The following is a 17,922-nucleotide window of genomic DNA, read 5'->3' on the forward strand; positions in this document are numbered from 1 at the left end:
GATGAGGGATTTAGAATTTGACAAAGATGATCGGGTGTTCCTTAAGGTCACTTCTTTCAAAGGAATCAGTAGGTTTAGCAAGAGGAGGAAACTAAATCCCCAATTTATTAGGTCATTTGAAATTTTAGACATAATTGGTACCGCCACCTACAGGCTGGCACTGCCTCCAGAACTATGCAGGGTCTATAATATATTTTATGTGTCCATGCTACGCAAGTAGAATCCAAACCCCTTTCACATCCTGGCCCACGAGCCCTTTTTTCTCAAGGAGGATTTGTTCTGCAAGGAGATACCAGTGGGTATTGTGGATCGAAAGAGTAGAGTACTCCACAACCGAAAAATTTCCTTCGTTAAGGTCCTATGGCAGAATCACACATAGAGAGAGGCCACATGGGAGGTAGAAGCAAACTTCAGAGCCTAGTATCCCCAAATGTTTGATTAAATGGGAGAGACAAATTTGAGGGACCAAATTTCTTTTAAGCGGAGGAGAGTTGTAATACTCGAAATTAATTTTAATATTCAAAAGTTATGTATAAAATTTAATTTTCAATTTTATAAATTATTATTTAATGTAAAATTATGAAAAAATAGATGGAGGATGAAATTGAAAATAATTTTGAGAGAAAATGATGAAAATTTAGGTTCTAGGGATGTTTTTGAAAGAAAAATCAGAAACTAGAGGTCAAAATACAATTTAAGAAAAATATGCCATGTAGGACGCCCAGTCAGCAGCCCGACGAAGAAGAGCGCACCGCGTGGTAAGGCACGCTGACGCGGTGCCACGCGAGAGGCCACGTTGGAGATCCGTGTGCCCGCGATCGGACAGTCCAGATTTGTTCCCGCACGCGTGAAAAAACCAGATCCGTTCTCTCCTCAGACGCGATTGGACGGTCACAATTAAACGCGATGAATGGCCCAGATCCACTCCTATTTAAATGCAATTAGACAGTCCATATCAAACGCAATAAACGGCTTAGGTTAAAAAGAGACAGATATAAATACCCCTCTTCACACCAAACCTTAATTCTAAGCACTAGACCCCCTGCTGGAGAAGAAGAGCCAGTAGCTGGGAAAGGAGCTGACAGCTATCCACCACCGTGCTAGAGCCACTTCTGACCGCCAAAAGAAGTAAAAAAAATTTCATTCGCTCGAAATTCAATTTTGAACACCCCCATGGCCAAATTGAAGCAAAAAGACTGGCGAATGAGCCAAAAACCCGGGGTAAAGTCCGGCAGCGCTGTCGCAGAAAAAAGCAAAAATCGCTTCTGATGAGACCCTTCCCTATTCCTGTTTCGTATAATTTTTTCACCATTTTAATCACCATTCCTTTTCTATAGGTTGACCGAAGCAAAACACTGAACCGCGAAGGTGAGCTGGTGAAGCCACTGCACCGAAAAACCTCGCCGCCTATAAGCTTTAATTTTTTGACTTTTTTCGGCCAACCGAGGTCCATTAACGTATTTTCTCGCAGGGAATGGGTATAAACTGGTTGAAAATAGCCAAATCGAGACATGATTGCCTAGGGCATGCTCGAGACATGATACTGTCGCTGGAGCACGGTAGGGCCGTCGTGCCGAAATTCCAGAATTAGCTAAAAAGGGTTTCTAACACTGATTTTAGTTTTTTTTTTTTGTATTTCTAGATACTTGAAGCATGTTTTAATCTCCAAAAGAAATTTCAGGGAACTTGGGGACCACTAGTAAGCGCAGCTGAAAGTCTAGTATTTCAAACATCAATTTGAGTAAGAATCCCTCACGTTATTTCTAGTTATGAAATTGAAGTTTAATTATAAATAATATAGTATTTTGCATAATTTAGAAATATCAATAATCAAATGTTACTAATGGAGCCGAAACCAGTGATTTATTACTGTTTATTATGTTTCATTAATTGACTAATTTTACAGTTTCGAATGAATGATAATACACAGAAATTTATATTGTAATTTGATTGTGTTTTCTTAACGCATGTATTGCTTGTTTTATGTGATTTATAGTTAATTGAAAAACTGAAAATTAAAGATAAATGAAAAATTATTTGATTAAATGAATGGATGAATAGTAACCTTACTGGATATCCTGAGAGATGGTGAACGGACCGGGTACATAGAGAACCCTACTGTGAACGTTGTCTCATACCAGACGGGATATCGAGAATTAGTAATTTGGCGCTCATACCGGACGAGGTATGGGGATGACTCATTTCACACACCGAACAGAATATTGAGGGATGGTATTTCTTAGTGCTCATATCGGATGGGGCATGGGGACGGCCCATTAGTTGAAGATGTTGAAAAAATATTCACACATAGTGGGAACATCCCTATGAGTCCCCATGAATACCATTAGACTGATAAATAAGAAAGTTGTTGTTCTGACTGATTGAATATGAAATTATGATATTATTTATATTATTGACTCTATAGGTCGATTTTAGAAATCTCGTTACGGTAAACATGCAGTAAATGATATTATTTATGATAAATTAATTTTATTTAAATTAAAAGCTCTATTAGTTATTTTTATGATTTTTAACAACCTTCATTTCTGTGTCGGTGAATAGCGTGATGTTCTTACTGGGCTAGTATAGCTCACGCTTTCATTAACCATTTCAGATAAAGATGACCAAGCTCCATAACCCGAACCACAAGAGGGTTGCGAGTAGGACGTTCAGTTTGTTTACTTTTGCTGTATTTCTTTGATTATTAATTATTCTTTTAGAATGGTCATTCCCATAGCTCTATTGGGTATCTTGAATTATTGTTTAAGGAATGTAAACCTTAATTTATTATTTCACTTCTGCATTCAATTTATAATTTATTTCTTTTTAAGTTCATTGGTTATTACATATTTACTCAAAAGAATTTCAACATGCGTCAGAGAATATGGATAGAACTCCTCAAAGACTATGATTGCAACATCTTGTATCACTTGGGTAAAGGCAACATGGTAGCCGACGTACTCAGTCAAAAAAAGTGTAGGTATATTAGCTCACAAAATAGTTTCAGAATGCAGGGTAATAGGGGCCGCACAATAGGTACAACTTCAGGATTTGAAGAGAATCACATGGTTGACTCACCTGACTGTTCAACCTGAGTTGATCCAGAGAATAAAGAAAGTCCAATCCTCCGATTCAACCCAAGCAGCCCTCAAGAAAGATGCAGAACAGGGAGTTAATTCAGAATTTCGAGTCTCTGCCGATGGGTTGCTTAGATTTCAGGATATAGTATGTATTCCTTATGACAGTGAGCTGAAAAAGGACATCATGACAGAGGCCAGAGCTCAAAGTTTGTCATGCATCCTAGAAACACTAAGATGTATCAAAGTATGCGATCTCGATTTTGGTGGAACATGATGAAAAAAGATGTAACCGACTTTGTTTCCAAATGTTTGGTATGTCAGCAAGTCAAGACAGGACATCAACGCCTAGACGGGCTACTTCAGCTGTTACCAATTCCAGAGTGAAAATCGAAACATATCACAATGAATTTCATGATATGATTGTCTATGGCACGCTCGAGACATAATGTCATTTGGGTAATTGTTGACCGGCTCACCAAGTCTTCCCACTTCTTAGCCATCAGGATAATCGATCTATTGGACAAGCTAATAGGAATGTATACCCGAGAAATAGTCAGGTTATATGGAGTGCTAGTGACAGTAGTATCCGACAGGGATCTTAGGTTCACTTTTCGGTTCTGGTCTAGTTTTTAGGAAGTCATGAGAACAAAACTATCCCTTAGTATTGTATTACATCCTCATACCAATGAACAATCAGAAAGGACGATCCGCACACTGGAGGATATGCATTGAGCTTGTGTTCTTAACTTCGGGGGCCATTGGGATAATCATTTACCCCTAATAAAGTTCACTTAGAATAATAGCTACCAAACAAGTATCAGCATGGTTCCGTACGAAGCGTTGTATATCCACTCATGCAGATTGTCGATCTGTTGAAAAAAGGTGGGTGATAAAAAACTATTCGGTTCAAATCTTGTGGAGGAGACTGCAGCCAAAATATTTAAGATCAGGAAGAACATCCAGACAACTCAAAGCAGGCAAAAGAGTTATGCGGATATCTGGAGGAAGGATTTAAATTTTGAAAAAGGTGATCGAGTGTTCTTTAAGGTCACTCATTTCAAGGAAATCAATAGGTTTGGCAAGAGGAGAAAACTAAATTCCCTATTTATTTGGTCATTTGAAATCTTAAACAAAATTGCCACCGCTGCCTACAGACTGACGCTACCTCCAGAACTATCCAGGGTCCATAACATGTTTCATGTGTCTATGCTAAGTAAGTACAACCTAAACCCCTCTCACGTCTTGACCCACGATCTCCTTTCACTCTAGGAGGATTTTTCCTACGAGGAGGTACCAGTCAGTATTGTGGACCGAAAGAGCAGAGTACTCCGTAATCGAAAAATTTCTTTCGTTAAAGTCCTATGGTAGAATCACACACAGGAAGAGGCCACATAGGAGTTAGAATCAGATTTTCGTGCCCAGTATCCCCAACTATTTGATTGAGCGAGAGAGAGACAAATTTGAGGAATCAATTTTTTTTTTAAAGTGGAGAGAGTTGTAATACATGTAATTAATTTTAAAATTTTTAAATTAATGTATAAAATATAATTTTTTTTTTAATTTATGAATTTTATTTAATGTAAAAATTAGGAAAAATATGTGGAGGATGAAATTGAAAATAATTTTGGGAAAAAAATGGTGAAAATTTGGGTTATGTATGTGTTTTTAAAAGAAAAATCAGAAATTGAGGGTTAAAATGTAATTTAAAAAAATATGTCATGTAGGACTACCCAGTCAATAGCCACGACAAATCGGAGCGCGCCGCGTGGCAAGGCTCACTGACGCGGTGTCATACGGGAGGTCACGCTGGCAATCCGCGTACCCATAATCGGACAGTCTGGAATTGTTCCCGCGCGCGTGGACGATCTGGATTCGTTCCCTCCTCAGGCACGATCGTATGGTCCAAATTAAATCGCGATGAACAATCTATATTCATCTCCTATTTAAAAGCGATCGGACGGTCGAGATCAAACGCGATAGACAGTTCAGATTAAAGGAAGACGGATCTAAATACCTCACTTCACACTGAACCCTAACCCTAGCTGCCAGCCCCCCATCAGAGAAGAAGAACCAATCACCAGGAGAGAGAGCCGACTGCTCGTCGCCGTGCTGGAGCCACCACCGACTGCCAAAAGAGGTAAAAAAAATTTGTTCCCTCGAAATTCAATTTTAAACACTTTCATGACCAAATCGGAGCAAAAAGACTGGCGGATGAGTCGAAAATTACGGGTAAATTCCGGCAGTACTGCCACAGGAAAAATAAAAAATTGCCTCTGATAAGGCTCTTCTCGACTCCCGTTTCGTACAATTTTTTCACCATTATATTCATCATTCTGTTTTTCACAGGTTGACCGAAGAAAAATGGCCAACCACGAAGGTGAACCGGTGGAGCCACCGCATCGAAAAACCTTGTCGCCGATAAACTTTTTTTTATTATTTTTTTTGCCAATCAAAGTTCCTTAACGTGTTTTCTCGCATGAATGAGTATAAAACCAGCCGAAACTGGCCAAAAACGATCAATCTGAGGCAAACCTTAGGGACCGCCAGTAGGCGCAGCTGAAGGTTTAGTGTTCGGACACCAATTCGGGTAAGAATCCCTCACCTTATTCCTTATTATGGAATTGAAGTTTAATTATAAATAATATAGTATTTTGTATAATTTAGAAAATCTCGATAATAAATCATAGGTTACTAATGGAGGCAAAATTGGTTATTATTCAGTGCTGATCCTGTTTGATTGATTTTACTATTTCAAATGCATAATATTACACTGGAGTTAGTATGATGATTCAGTTGTACTTTCTTGATGCATGTATTGTTTGTTTTGCGTGATTTACAGTTAAATTGTAAAAATAAAAATTAAATGTTAATGAAAAATTATTTGATTAAGTGAGTAAATGAATGGTAGTCTTACTAAATATCCTGCGAGATGGTGAACGAACTGAGTACGTAGAAAATCCTACCATGAACGTTGCCTCATACCAGACGGGGTATCGAATATTGGTATTTTGGTGCTCATATCGGACGGGATATGGGGACGACCGGTTTCACCCTCACACCGGACGGAGTATTGAGAGATTGTATTTTTGGCACTCATATCGGACGGGGTATGGGGATGACCGATTAATTGACAATGTTGAATGAGGATTCACGCGTAGTGAGGACATCTCTATAGATCCCAACAGATACCAGTAGGCAGGTAAAAAATGGAAAGTTATTATTTTGATTAATTGAATATAAGATTATGATGTTGTTTGTGTTATTGCCTCTATAGGTTGGTTTTAAAAATCTCACTAGGGTAAGTATGTAATGAATGATTTTATTTATGATAAATAAATTTACTTAAATTAAGAGCTTCATTAGTCGTTTTCATGATTTTTACCAATCTTCATCTTTGTATCGGTGAGTAATGTGACATTCTTACTGGGCTAGTGTAACTCGCTCTTTCATTAACCATTTTAGATCAAGAGGACCAAGACTCAGATCCCAACCTACAAGAGGGTTGCGAATAAGATGCCCAGTTGTTTACTTTTCATTTATTTTTTTGATTTTTTCATTGTTCTTTTAGAAGGATCATTCTCGTAGCCCTGTTGGGTATTCTGAATTATTGTGTAAAGAATGTAAACCCTAACACTATTATCTCGCTTCCGCATTCAATTTATAATTTATTTTCTTTTATATTTTGGGTCGTTACAATACCATCCCTCAATACCCCGTCCGGTATGAGATTGAATCGGGTCGTCCCCATACCCCGTCTGGTATGAGCGCTAAAAATATCATTCCTCGATACCCCGTCTGGTATGAAGTAACGTTCACGGTAAGGTTCCTTATGTACCCGGTCCGTCCACTATCTCCCAAGATATCGAAAAAGACAACCATTTCATTAATTCACTTAACCAAGTAATTTTCTGTTTATATTTAATTTTAAGTTTCACAATTTAACTGTAAATCATGCAAGACAAGCAATACATGCATCAAGCAAACATAACTGAATCATCTTATCAATTCAAGTGTATTATCATGCATTTAAAAATGTAAAATCAAATAATTAGTTAAAACAGGACAAATAGTAATAAATAACCAGTTCCAGGTTCATTAGCAACCTGTAATTAATTATCGATATTTTCTAAATTACGCAAAATACCGTATTATTTATAATTAAACTTCAATTTCATAACAGGGAATAAGGTGAGGGATTCTTACCCGAATCGGTGTTCAAAATACTGAACTTTCAGCTGCGTCTACTAGCGGTCTCTAGATTTTTTGAAGTTTCTTGTGTAGGTAAAAACACGCTTTACGTACCTAAAAATACCCCATAAAATTCAAAATTAATGTTAAAAATTTTTTTCCAGCTAATTTTAGAATTCCATCATGGTAGCTCCAGCATACTCCGACAACGGCACCACCGCCTACAGTGGTGGTTTGTCTTGGACTGGCTGTTTTCAACTAGTTTCGGCTGGTTTTATACCCATCATTGCAAGAAAACACATTAAGGGAGTTCGGTTGGCTGAAAAAAGTCAGAAAATAAAAACTTACTGGCAGTAGGATTTTTCGGTGTGGCGGCTCCACTGGCTCACCTTCACAGCTAGATGTTTTTCTTCGACCAACTTGTAGAAAATATAATGGTGAATACAATGGTAGAAAAATCATATGAAACGGAAAATGAGAAGGGACTCATCGGATGTGATTTTTAGTTTTTTCCCTGATTGTAACAGCCCCGGAAAATATTAAAAAAAAAAGAAATGAGTATTTAAATATATCGAATGCGGAAGCGAGATCAAAATTTCAGTTAACATCCCTTACACGAAAAAACAAAAAAAAACGTACTTAAAATATAAAAGGTTAAACTAACTAAGAAAGAAAACTCGAAAATAAACTATGCGTATGACTACAGAGTCTCTAGGCATCCCCTTCGTCGTCCTCCTGCGGAACGGGCTCGGGAACCATGTCTTCCTGATCTGAAATGGTTAATTAAGGAGTGAGCTACACTAGCCCAGTAAGAACATCACGATATCTCACCGTCACGGAGATAAAGGTGGGTAGAAAACCACAAAAAGACCAATGGAGCATAATTTACAACAAACTCGTTTATTAACATGAAAACCTTTACCATCCACTTACCTTGGTGGAATTTATGAAAACAATATAAGAAAAACAGTAACATCATCATAATCATTGAATAATCTAAGCTGTAAAACATAACACTTATCACGCCTCTTGTAATTCAATCATTGTACAACATATCTCTTTTCTCATTTACCAGCCTACTAGTATCCGTGGGGGTCCATAGGGGTTCCGCTACCCGTTAATCTTTAACATTCATAATCAGTTTCCAGGGCCGTCCCCATACCCTGTCCGGTATGGGCGCCAAAACCATAAACCTCAATACCCCGTCCGGTATGAGGGTGAAACGGGCCGTCCCCATACCCCGTCCGGTATGGGCGCCAAAACCATAAGATCTCCATACCCCGTCCGGCATGTGAGACCACAATCCCGGTAGGGTTCCCTACGGACCCGGTCCGTCCACCATCTCCCAGGATATCTAGTCAGGCTGACCCCATCATACAATTATCAGTCTACACAATGTTTCATTTCCCTTTTCCTCAATAAGCATCATCAATTCACATTTAAACAAGCAAATCGTAATTCATGCCGAACAGACAATATATAGCATCAATATCCCAGTCATTCAACCCATAATTAATAAAACAGTAATATATGCATTCGAAACTATAAAATGAACACATCAAACCCTATAATGCATTTAAAGCTGTAAAACAGTGTAAAACAGGCCAAATAACAGTAAATCATCAATCACACTAGACTCGGGCTCCATTAGCAACCTTAAGCAATTTCACACATGCGTTAATTCAAGAAATACCGTTTTATCATTTTGAACTTTAATACCGTGATAGGAAATAGGGTGAGGGGTCCTTACTTGTTTTCGGGATCCGAATACGATTCACAGTGCGCCTGCAGGCTGTCCCTAATTTTCCCTGAATTTTTCCCGGGGAACTGAAACACACTAACAGTACCTGCACGTGTTCCAAAAAAATCCAAATTAGGCCCAGGGCCTCTTTCGGCCCAAATCGCAACTCCGGCACGGCGGCTCCGCCGTGCTCCGGCGACGGCGCCGCCGCTGGCGGCGGCGAGTCGCCTCGGGTTGACTGTTTTCGGCCTTTTTGGCCGAATTCGGCCACACTCGCATTGGTCCTTGTCAGAAAACAACCCTAGGGCCCTCGGGGGGCCAAAAAATCACGGAAAAGCGGAGCTTACCGGCGGCGGCGCTCTCGAGTACGGCGACTCTCCGGCGAGGTTCGTGTTTTGGTGATTTGGCTTCGGTCAACCTGTAGAGAAAAGAATGGTGATCACGGTGATATAAAAATTGCATCGAACGGAGGCCGGGAAGGGCCTCGTCGGAGGCAAAAACCGAGAGGGGGCGCGGCGGCGCCGCTGGGCTTCGGCCGCGTATTCCGGCCGTTTGGCCGGGATTTCGGCTTCGATTTGGCCATAGGAGGAATCAGTGGGGAAAAACGAGTCGGGGGTATGAAATTTACCTCGATCGGCGGTCGGAAATTTCCCCGGTGCGGCGGCGAGTGGCGGCGGGTGGCAGCGGTCGGCCTCTGGTTCGTCTTCTCCGGCGAGCGGCTGGCGGCTAGGGTTTGTGGTCTGGTGTGGGGGTTCTATTTATAACCCCTTGCCTTTTGATCACAGCCGTTCATTTCGTTTTAATCTGGGCCGTTCGTTTTTGATTGAATCTGGGCCGTCCGTGCGTTTGAATCTGGGCCGTCCGATCGCGCGATTGATCTGGGCCGTCGGATCGCACCCACGCGGATCGCCAACGTGGCTCCTTTTGGAGTGACGCGATCTTGCCACGTGGCAGACCCCGGTTGGCCGGGACTGCTGACCGGGCCTGCTGACGTGGCTGCTGACGTGGCCCCCCCCCCTTTTTTTTTTTTTTTTTTTTTTTTTTCCTCCTCCTTTCCGGGTGCTACACTGGTGGCGCCGCCGAGTTTTATCTGCGGTTTCCGGCTCATCCGCCGCTTCTTTTGCTCCAATTTGGCCATGGGGGTGTTCAAAATTAAATTCTAAGGGAATATTTCTGGCAATCGGAGGTGACACCAGCGATGCGGGGGCGCAGTCGGCTCTCTTCTCCGGCGACTGGTTCTTCTTCTCCGGCGGGGGCCTGACAGTTAGAGTTTGGATTCGGTGTGAAATAAGATATTTATACCCATCTCCCTTAAATCTGGACCGTTCATCGCATTTGATCTCGACCGTCTAATTGCGTTTAAAGAAAAAATGAATCTGAACCGTTCATCATGATTTGATATCGACCGTACGATCACGTTTAAAGAAGGAACGAATCTAGGTTATTCATTGCTAGCACGCGGATTGCCAGCGTGATCTCCTGCATGGTACCGAGTCAGCGTGTCTTGTTATGCGGCGCGCTCCAATTCATCGGGACTGCTAACTGGGTAGTACTACGTGGTGTATTTTTTTAATTACATTTTAACCCCCTAATTTTTTATTTTTCTTTCAAAAATACATTCGAATCTAAATTTTCACATTTTTTTAAAAAAAATTATTTTCAATTTCATTCTACACCTATTTTTTTCTTAATTTTATATTAAATAAAAATTTAAAAATTTAAAAATTAATATATATATTTTTAATTTTAAAATTAATTCCGAACTAAATTTCGAGTTTGGATATTACAATATGTAACATTGAATGAAAACAATTAATGTAAATTTTCATGTATTAACAAAATAAAATATAAAATAGAAAAAGTAGCCTATACTCCTTTAATTCCTAAGCTCGTAACTTCATAAATTTATTATAAAATTATCACTTATATTTTTTGAAAAAATTGAGAAAGTTCGGATACAATTTATAACTAATCACACTTTAAAAAATAATTATATTTATTTTATATAATTTATTATTTCAATATATTTTTTTTAAATATTAAATATTAATAGTAAAACACGATTTAATTTGTAAATAAACCCAATTTTCAAAAATGGACGGAGAAATGCGGTCCACTATTCGATCAAAAAAAACAGTAAGGGGAAAAAATTGTACGGAAAGAGTAACCGTGGACGGAGAAAAAAGACAAAGAAAATGTGGTCAAAGAAAATATTCAAGAAAGAAACGGCGCCGTGCCTCGAAAGTGGACTGGTTGAGTTCTGGTCCAATCAAAGCGCAGGCCCATATATAACGCAGAAAGGATAGAGAGAAATGACGACCAGAACCAGAACCCGAGCTCGAGCCGGAACAAAAGCAGCAAAAATGGCTTCAATGGCATTGCCAAGTGCCTACTATTACTCCAAGAATTACAGAAAATGTCATAACGGCTCCATAGTTTCCCTTTCCGTCGTCTCTCAATCTCAAAATCCCGAAGACAAACTCTCTCAACCAATGGCTCGAAGGTACTCTCTTCTCTTCTCGCTACTTTTATTCATTATGCTTATGTTCGCATACATAAATTTTAAGCTGCAGCTGAAGTTTCTAAACTAATTTGAAATTGAAAAGAGAAATAATACTGAGGAGCAGCGAATTAGCAGTATTCGGCGCAATCTTCCAATTCAGGTAGGTGTTTTGTTTTTCTGATTCAATTTCCGGTTTTCTCTTCTCTTTAACTCGTAAGATTTCCGGTTTCCAATTCGTAGTGGCTCAATATGGAGTATTTGTGATTGGATGCAGTGGAAAAAAGCCCGAGTACTTGGGTGTGCAGAAGAGTGTACCGGCATTAGCACTTTGTCCAGCTACGAGGAATTGCATATCTACTTCCGAGAATATCAGTGATCTCACCCATTATACTCCCCCTTGGTATTCTTAATATTCGAAGTTTAATTTTCACTTGTGCAGAAGAAATTGTTACTTAGTCATGCAACTCATCTTGTCCTGTTTAAATATAATGGGTATATTCATATATTCGAGTTAAGCCTTATGGAAAAATTAAGATGCCAATGGAGGGAAATATCAAATATTTAACAGGAATTACAATGGAGGGAGTGCTAGGAAAAGACCAGTGAGCAGAGAAGTAGCAATGGAGGAGCTTATTCAAGTGGTAAAGATTTATTTTATTTTGTTCTTTTTCTCTTTTTCCTGCAAGAAGCAAGAGTGGTTGAATAGGCAAACTTCAAAGAAGGTGAAAGCCTAAAAACGTGAATCACTTCACTTGCAGATAAAGTCCACAAAACCTGACAAGTACAGTCCTCGCATAGTGGAAAAGAAAGACGATTATGTTCACGTGGAATATCAAAGTCCAATTTTGGGGGTACTCATTTTTCATACATACCATTATGTTCACAGATAAAAACTACACATGTTTCTATTTGGTTCTGATTATTGCCACAGTTTGTAGATGATGTCGAGTTCTGGTTTCCGCCAGGGAAGAACTCCATTGTGGAGTATCGATCTGCCTCCCGACTAGGGAATTTTGATTTTGATGTCAACAGGAAGAGAATCAAGGTAAAGTCTTCACAAATTCTTGCTTGTTTCTTTTCTGTTTGTCTTCAGAAAGGCAAGTAGTAGATAAATGTGTCCATCTATGTTTGGCCTTAATGACAGACATTGCGACTAGAATTGGAGAAAAAAGGATGGTCTTCTGCAGAGAGTTTCTGAGAGGCCATGCTTATTCATGCAACGTATTGCTGTGTACATCTTCAATGAATTTTATTGATGATAGGGTAGGCAAAAAGAAATTGAACAAACAAAACATGGCTGTTATTCCTGATTGTTCAGAAAGGGCAAAATTCATGATGTACTGAAATCATTTGAAGAAATTAAGTGCTGTACATGCTGATTATATTTAAGGTTTTTTGAGTGAAAAAAATAATAATGATAAATTTCAATCTCCGAAGATCTGCTACAATGGACTCTGGTGTCTCAAAAACACTCACACTTACATTTTACAGTGATTTGGTAATATTTTATAATAGTTAGAAAACTAAACAATATTAGAGAGATTCAATAATTATTAAATGTTACAAGGTTATTATAAAATATTAGTTACTACATAGTCATGACACTTAAAAATTCTGATTCTATGCATCAAATACCCCTTAAATAATCAATATAAATAATGAAAACCACTATCATTCATGAAATTGCCTCTTGCCAAGTGAAGGGCAAAATAGAGCAACTTTTGGACGAAGTCAATTACATATTTTCAGGCAATATCATGGTTAACATACAAGAAACTTAAGATCGAAACTGGAATGACTACTTCAACATTTCCTTTTAAAATCAAGTGCAGTTTTCCACTTCTACAAGCAACAGAGCAATCACAAGAATAAACTAAAAGACCCGCAACGGGAAGCCCCATGGTCCTAGTATCATTTCACTGGCACCAGCAGCAGGTTTTTAGATAGAGCTTAATCTTTCCTGAGTTCCATGAACTCAGTGCGGATGCCACCAGCATTTAGGACAACAATTTCCACCCTATCTCCCTGTTGAGCATCCGTTAGACACATTATACGTAAAATTCATATCCAAAGCAAGCAAACGGTGTAGGACAATATCTGACTAAAAGCTTTGATCTTAACATCAATCGCAGGCAATATGGAAACGAAGAAAGTAGCTTCCACCTTGGGCATTAAGGGGGTGCTCAGCCTTTTTTCTTGTCAAAGTGAGCTTATTAGTTGCTAAAAGGGACTCGAAAAGTTTCGGTAACTATTTGGTATAGAGTGCAGAGATTATAAACTACGCAATTACTGCATATAACATGTATGATTAAAAGGTCGAGCAACTCAACAGTATGAAATGAATTAAGCAAATAAGCAACTCAACGGTATGAAATGAATTAAGCAAATAACTAAGTCAATATAAAATTATTATGTTGAACTAATTTATTTTCTAATTTATTTCAAGTTAAGAAATTTGAAGTTCTAACAGACTAAAAAAGTATCTAATAACTCTATTCATTAAGAATAATTAATTTTGAAAATTTGAAAAGTTATAACTCCTTTTACCAAACATGTAAACGGGAATATCAAAAGTCAGACACAACACATGCCAAGATTTTTGTCATACTTAAATTCACATATTTCTAGAAGAAGAAACTCTCCTAAAGTGGCGAAGCGAGCACCTACAGTCCAGGAAGGCATGCCACTAACTTCCATTGAAACCAAAACATGCCAGAAATTCGTTTCCCAGACATGTCCTACATACTATAATCTCTATTTTGAAGCATAGATTTAAAATGCAAGGGTCCAAACAAAATATTCCTAGTAGAAAAGGACAAAGCAACATTACGGTAGCAAAGACCACAAAAACACTTAAAGCTCAATGGAACAGCAATTTGCAATACATCACTATAGGGCAAACACGAAATTTAAGCATTCAACAGCAATTTCACAATTCAAGAAAACAATGTACATCTAGTTGGAGGAAACTAAAGAAAAGGAACTTACAGTATATATGTCCCTCTCAGTTGCAGATGCAAAGGCAGTTTTGACCAAATCAATTGCTTCAGATTCTGAAAGTGGAGTAACAGCGTCCTAGAAAGAAAATGAATTATGAGGGAAATATGTAGACTAAGATATCCTGAAGCATAAAGGACAAAAACAATAAAATTTTGCAACAAACCTGTGCAGGCAGTAAAAGAGGGCTGGGAGACTTTAACTGGTTATCTAGGAAGGGCATGATTAATGTAGCACCAGAACCTTGGGAGTTGTATCCAACCTTCTCATAGGAACCGACTGCATCGTATGTAAAAACACAACCCCTTCCTGAAGTTTTAAAATAAGGATAGCGTGATCACTTATGATTTTTTTCAGAGGGAAAGAGTGTTTATAATGGTTGTGGAGACAAGAATGTTCTTTTCGCTAAAATAAAAGGTAGCTTTAAACATGCATCCATAAGGTAAACATTTACCTTCATTGTCGAGGCCACCTAAAACATTGAAGGAATAGTAAGGAAAGAACCGTTTGTAATAGAGGGTGTTTGAAAGCAACTGAGCCATTGCAGGACAGCTCATTTGCTTATTATGCTGATGCTGATATATCTGCATTTTGAAGAGGACCAAAAAAGAAATTGAAAAACTATGGCATCAGTCCAACTAGAATTTATCCAACAATAAACTAGGGTACTGGACATAAATCCTACATAGAGAATCACAGGTATTTTTCCAGAAAAGCTCAAAAGTTTGAAAGTGGCATAACTTAATTGATAGATGATCATTTCTAATTTTCCAGGGAAAAAGAATAACACCATATATTGGATAGGGGGAAGTGGAAGGAAAGGAAAGGAAAGAAAGAGAGTTCACACTCCTTTGTCTTGTTTGGATAAAAAATAATAAGAAAGAGTTTCTTTTTCCCTTAAAACTCCAATTTATCTATTCCCTCTATTGGAGGAAGATGAATGGAAAATAAACGAACAACAACCTCAAAAGAAAAATTTTCTGCTTACTACCTAACGTTTCATTCTATTAATAAGTATGGTTGACTATTTTCTTATCATAATCATTTCTTTTCTTTTATAAACCCTTGTAGCAATTCTTTCATTTCCTGTACTTCCACAATTTTTAATATCCGAAAAAATGAAAAAATGCTTCCTTTCTTTTCTTTAAAAACAATTTTTCTTTCTTTTCATTTCCTCTTTATTACTTTACTAACGGTTACCCACTCACAGAAGAAAGTATTAGAAGTAGGCTCCAAATTCTAGATAGTCAGTCATCATCCCAGTATCCAAATAAACTAGTTCATTTTGTCAAAATATAGTAATTGATCAATCAAACACTAGATATACAAATGAGAGATTCACATATTAACCCTTAAAATCTGCAGAAAAAAGGGAAGACAATAGAAGATGATAGACGGATCCCTACATGAAGATACCATATAACACTTTTTCACAGATGATGATGAAAAAGTGTAAATATAATATTAGACTGATGAAGAAATCTCACCAAGTGCCTTGCTTTCAATAACTTCTGTAAAGCTCTCACATCAGCTTGAAAACCAGAAGAGGCCATCACACATTTCTCCGCTCTGCAAGGTCAAAACAGATAAAAAAATCCTATCATAATTATTTACACATAGGAAATGTTATGATTGAAAATTTCCTATTTACATCCACATAAACATCAAGAATCTAGTAAAACAATAATCTAAACATTAACTGAAGGCCAAAAGACATAACAGAACATTCAATCTAACATGGAAACATTTATGATTGACATTATCCTCTGTCCATCCAGATAATCATCAAGAAACTAGTGAAATAACAACATTTAGCAAAGGAACGAGCTCATTTTTCTATTCCCCAATATGTTGCTAATTACTAGTATAACCCCTAGCGACCTGCATAATTCTGATAATGCAATATCAAACACTGCAATCAGGAGCTATAAAGCCAGTAAAAACGTAATGAAGAAAATTTGATCTTCCTCCACTCTTTTATTGTTTGTAGAGAAATTCATCACGTGAAAACAAAAATGAACAGTTTCTCTTCCCAGATAAACCAAGACAATTCTCTATGCAGTAGAAATTAGTATAATTTGGTAAACTAACCACACAGCAACACCTAAATTCTCATAAACCCTAGCAAGGGATGAAGAATCCTAAATAACATACCAAAGTCAAGATAAAGCATCTATCCCATACTAATACATGCACAAAGCAATGAAATTACAGAAACCGGATTAATAAGATAATCTGACGAGGAAACTAAGTATATCAAAGCAAAGGAGCATACAATGGATAAATTTTCGAGTAATCGCGGGTGAGAATATTGTAGCCAGTGGACATTCGGGTATCAGCAGCGATAACACAATAATCAGCTCCGGCAATCGCAACACAGGTTCTGCAAACACGAAGGTTATAAAAGATCAAACATTTGCACTGAAAAGTTAAGTAGTTACATTGTTCTAGTGTATAGAGCTGTTGTATACCCTCCATTGTTATCGTATGGTGACCAGTTAGCTTGTTGCTTGGTCATGGCGAATGGAGAAGCGAAGACAGAGAGACAAGTAACAGGAGATGAGAGACGACAGAATTAGGGTGAGCGAAAGTAGAACCGAAATCTAACGAGTTCAATTCGTATTTCTTCTTCAGATCTCACTCTGGCTTTGCCAACAAGAAAGGGATGGAGGGATTGCGAACTAAACGACGTCGGATCAAAAGCCCAATTACGGGCCTACGCACTCCTGACTTCTGAATTCTGGTGAATATTGGTGGGTCTAAAAATATTTTTTTTCAAGAAATTATAAAAAATGATTTATACTTTTATTATTTGTCAAATATAATTCTAATTATTTATTTGAATAAAAAAAATTTATTATTTTTATAATAAATTATTCAAAAAATTAAAATTAATAGATTTATATATTATTATGTACTAAAATTAAAGACTGAAATAATAGAAAATCAAGATATTTATCACTTGTCCTAAATATGACGCAGAAGAAATCAGTAAACACATCTTTTTAGAGTGTAGAAAAGGTAAAAAATATTGGGAGATATTAGGTATTGGAATCCAAACAAGTCAAGTCTATTGATATCCATAGCTAGTTGGAATAGGTTTTTACAATGATACCCAAACAAGAGATCGTATAGATTCTATGTTGCATGTGGTGGATTTGAATCAAAAGGAATGGGTTTGTGTGATCAGGAAAGTTGTTTTTTAATAATACATCTATCTATTTAATGAAAAAGTTTTTGAGTGAATGGAGGAAGGCGAGACAGGTCAAAGGGAGATTTGACTACTCAACGAAGGTGATCTTCTACATACACGTCGAGTTGGCAACCTCCAGATCTAGGATCATGAAAATATAATGTTAATGATACACTGTTTCATAACGGCTTTAGATGGAAATATGATACAATTAAAAGAG

General features: G+C 37.7%; 2 protein-coding genes and 1 long non-coding RNA gene across 4 annotated transcripts; 1 reads left to right on the plus strand and 2 right to left on the minus strand.

Moving 5' to 3' along the window:
- Nucleotides 1-7,813: 7,813 nt before the first annotated feature.
- Nucleotides 7,814-9,962, minus strand: LOC148253689 (uncharacterized). Its single transcript, XR_015819055.1, has 2 exons — nucleotides 9,019-9,962; nucleotides 7,814-8,038 (listed from the first exon to the last, which is right to left on the minus strand). It is a non-coding gene; the product is annotated as an uncharacterized LOC148253689 (long non-coding RNA).
- Nucleotides 9,963-11,309: 1,347 nt separating this feature from the next.
- LOC110825819 (DUF1499 family protein) lies at nucleotides 11,310-12,960 on the plus strand. Of its 2 annotated transcripts, XM_022056337.2 has the most exons (7): nucleotides 11,311-11,512; nucleotides 11,616-11,672; nucleotides 11,787-11,912; nucleotides 12,081-12,153; nucleotides 12,271-12,363; nucleotides 12,444-12,557; nucleotides 12,657-12,960. In XM_022056337.2, the coding sequence occupies exons 1-7, from the start codon at nucleotides 11,322-11,324 to the stop codon at nucleotides 12,708-12,710; spliced, it is 708 nt and encodes a 235-aa protein (XP_021912029.1). In that variant the 5' UTR covers nucleotides 11,311-11,321; the 3' UTR covers nucleotides 12,711-12,960. The 2 variants fall into 2 exon arrangements, with proteins under 2 accessions (XP_088076036.1, XP_021912029.1); XM_088219910.1 differs by having other exon boundaries at nucleotides 11,310-11,512; nucleotides 12,444-12,754.
- Nucleotides 12,961-13,164: 204 nt separating this feature from the next.
- PBF1 (N-terminal nucleophile aminohydrolases (Ntn hydrolases) superfamily protein) lies at nucleotides 13,165-17,164 on the minus strand. Its single transcript, XM_022056338.2, has 7 exons — nucleotides 16,981-17,164; nucleotides 16,785-16,892; nucleotides 15,997-16,078; nucleotides 14,964-15,093; nucleotides 14,676-14,818; nucleotides 14,501-14,587; nucleotides 13,165-13,537 (listed from the first exon to the last, which is right to left on the minus strand). Exons 1-7 carry the CDS (start codon nucleotides 17,025-17,027, stop codon nucleotides 13,463-13,465), a joined length of 672 nt encoding a protein of 223 aa, XP_021912030.1. The 5' UTR covers nucleotides 17,028-17,164; the 3' UTR covers nucleotides 13,165-13,462.
- Nucleotides 17,165-17,922: the final 758 nt, after the last annotated feature.

The sequence above is a fragment of the Carica papaya genome, chromosome 5 (assembly GCF_054855325.1).
Source record: "Carica papaya isolate Zhongbai chromosome 5, ASM5485532v1, whole genome shotgun sequence".
Classification (NCBI taxonomy): Eukaryota; Viridiplantae; Streptophyta; class Magnoliopsida; order Brassicales; family Caricaceae; genus Carica; species Carica papaya.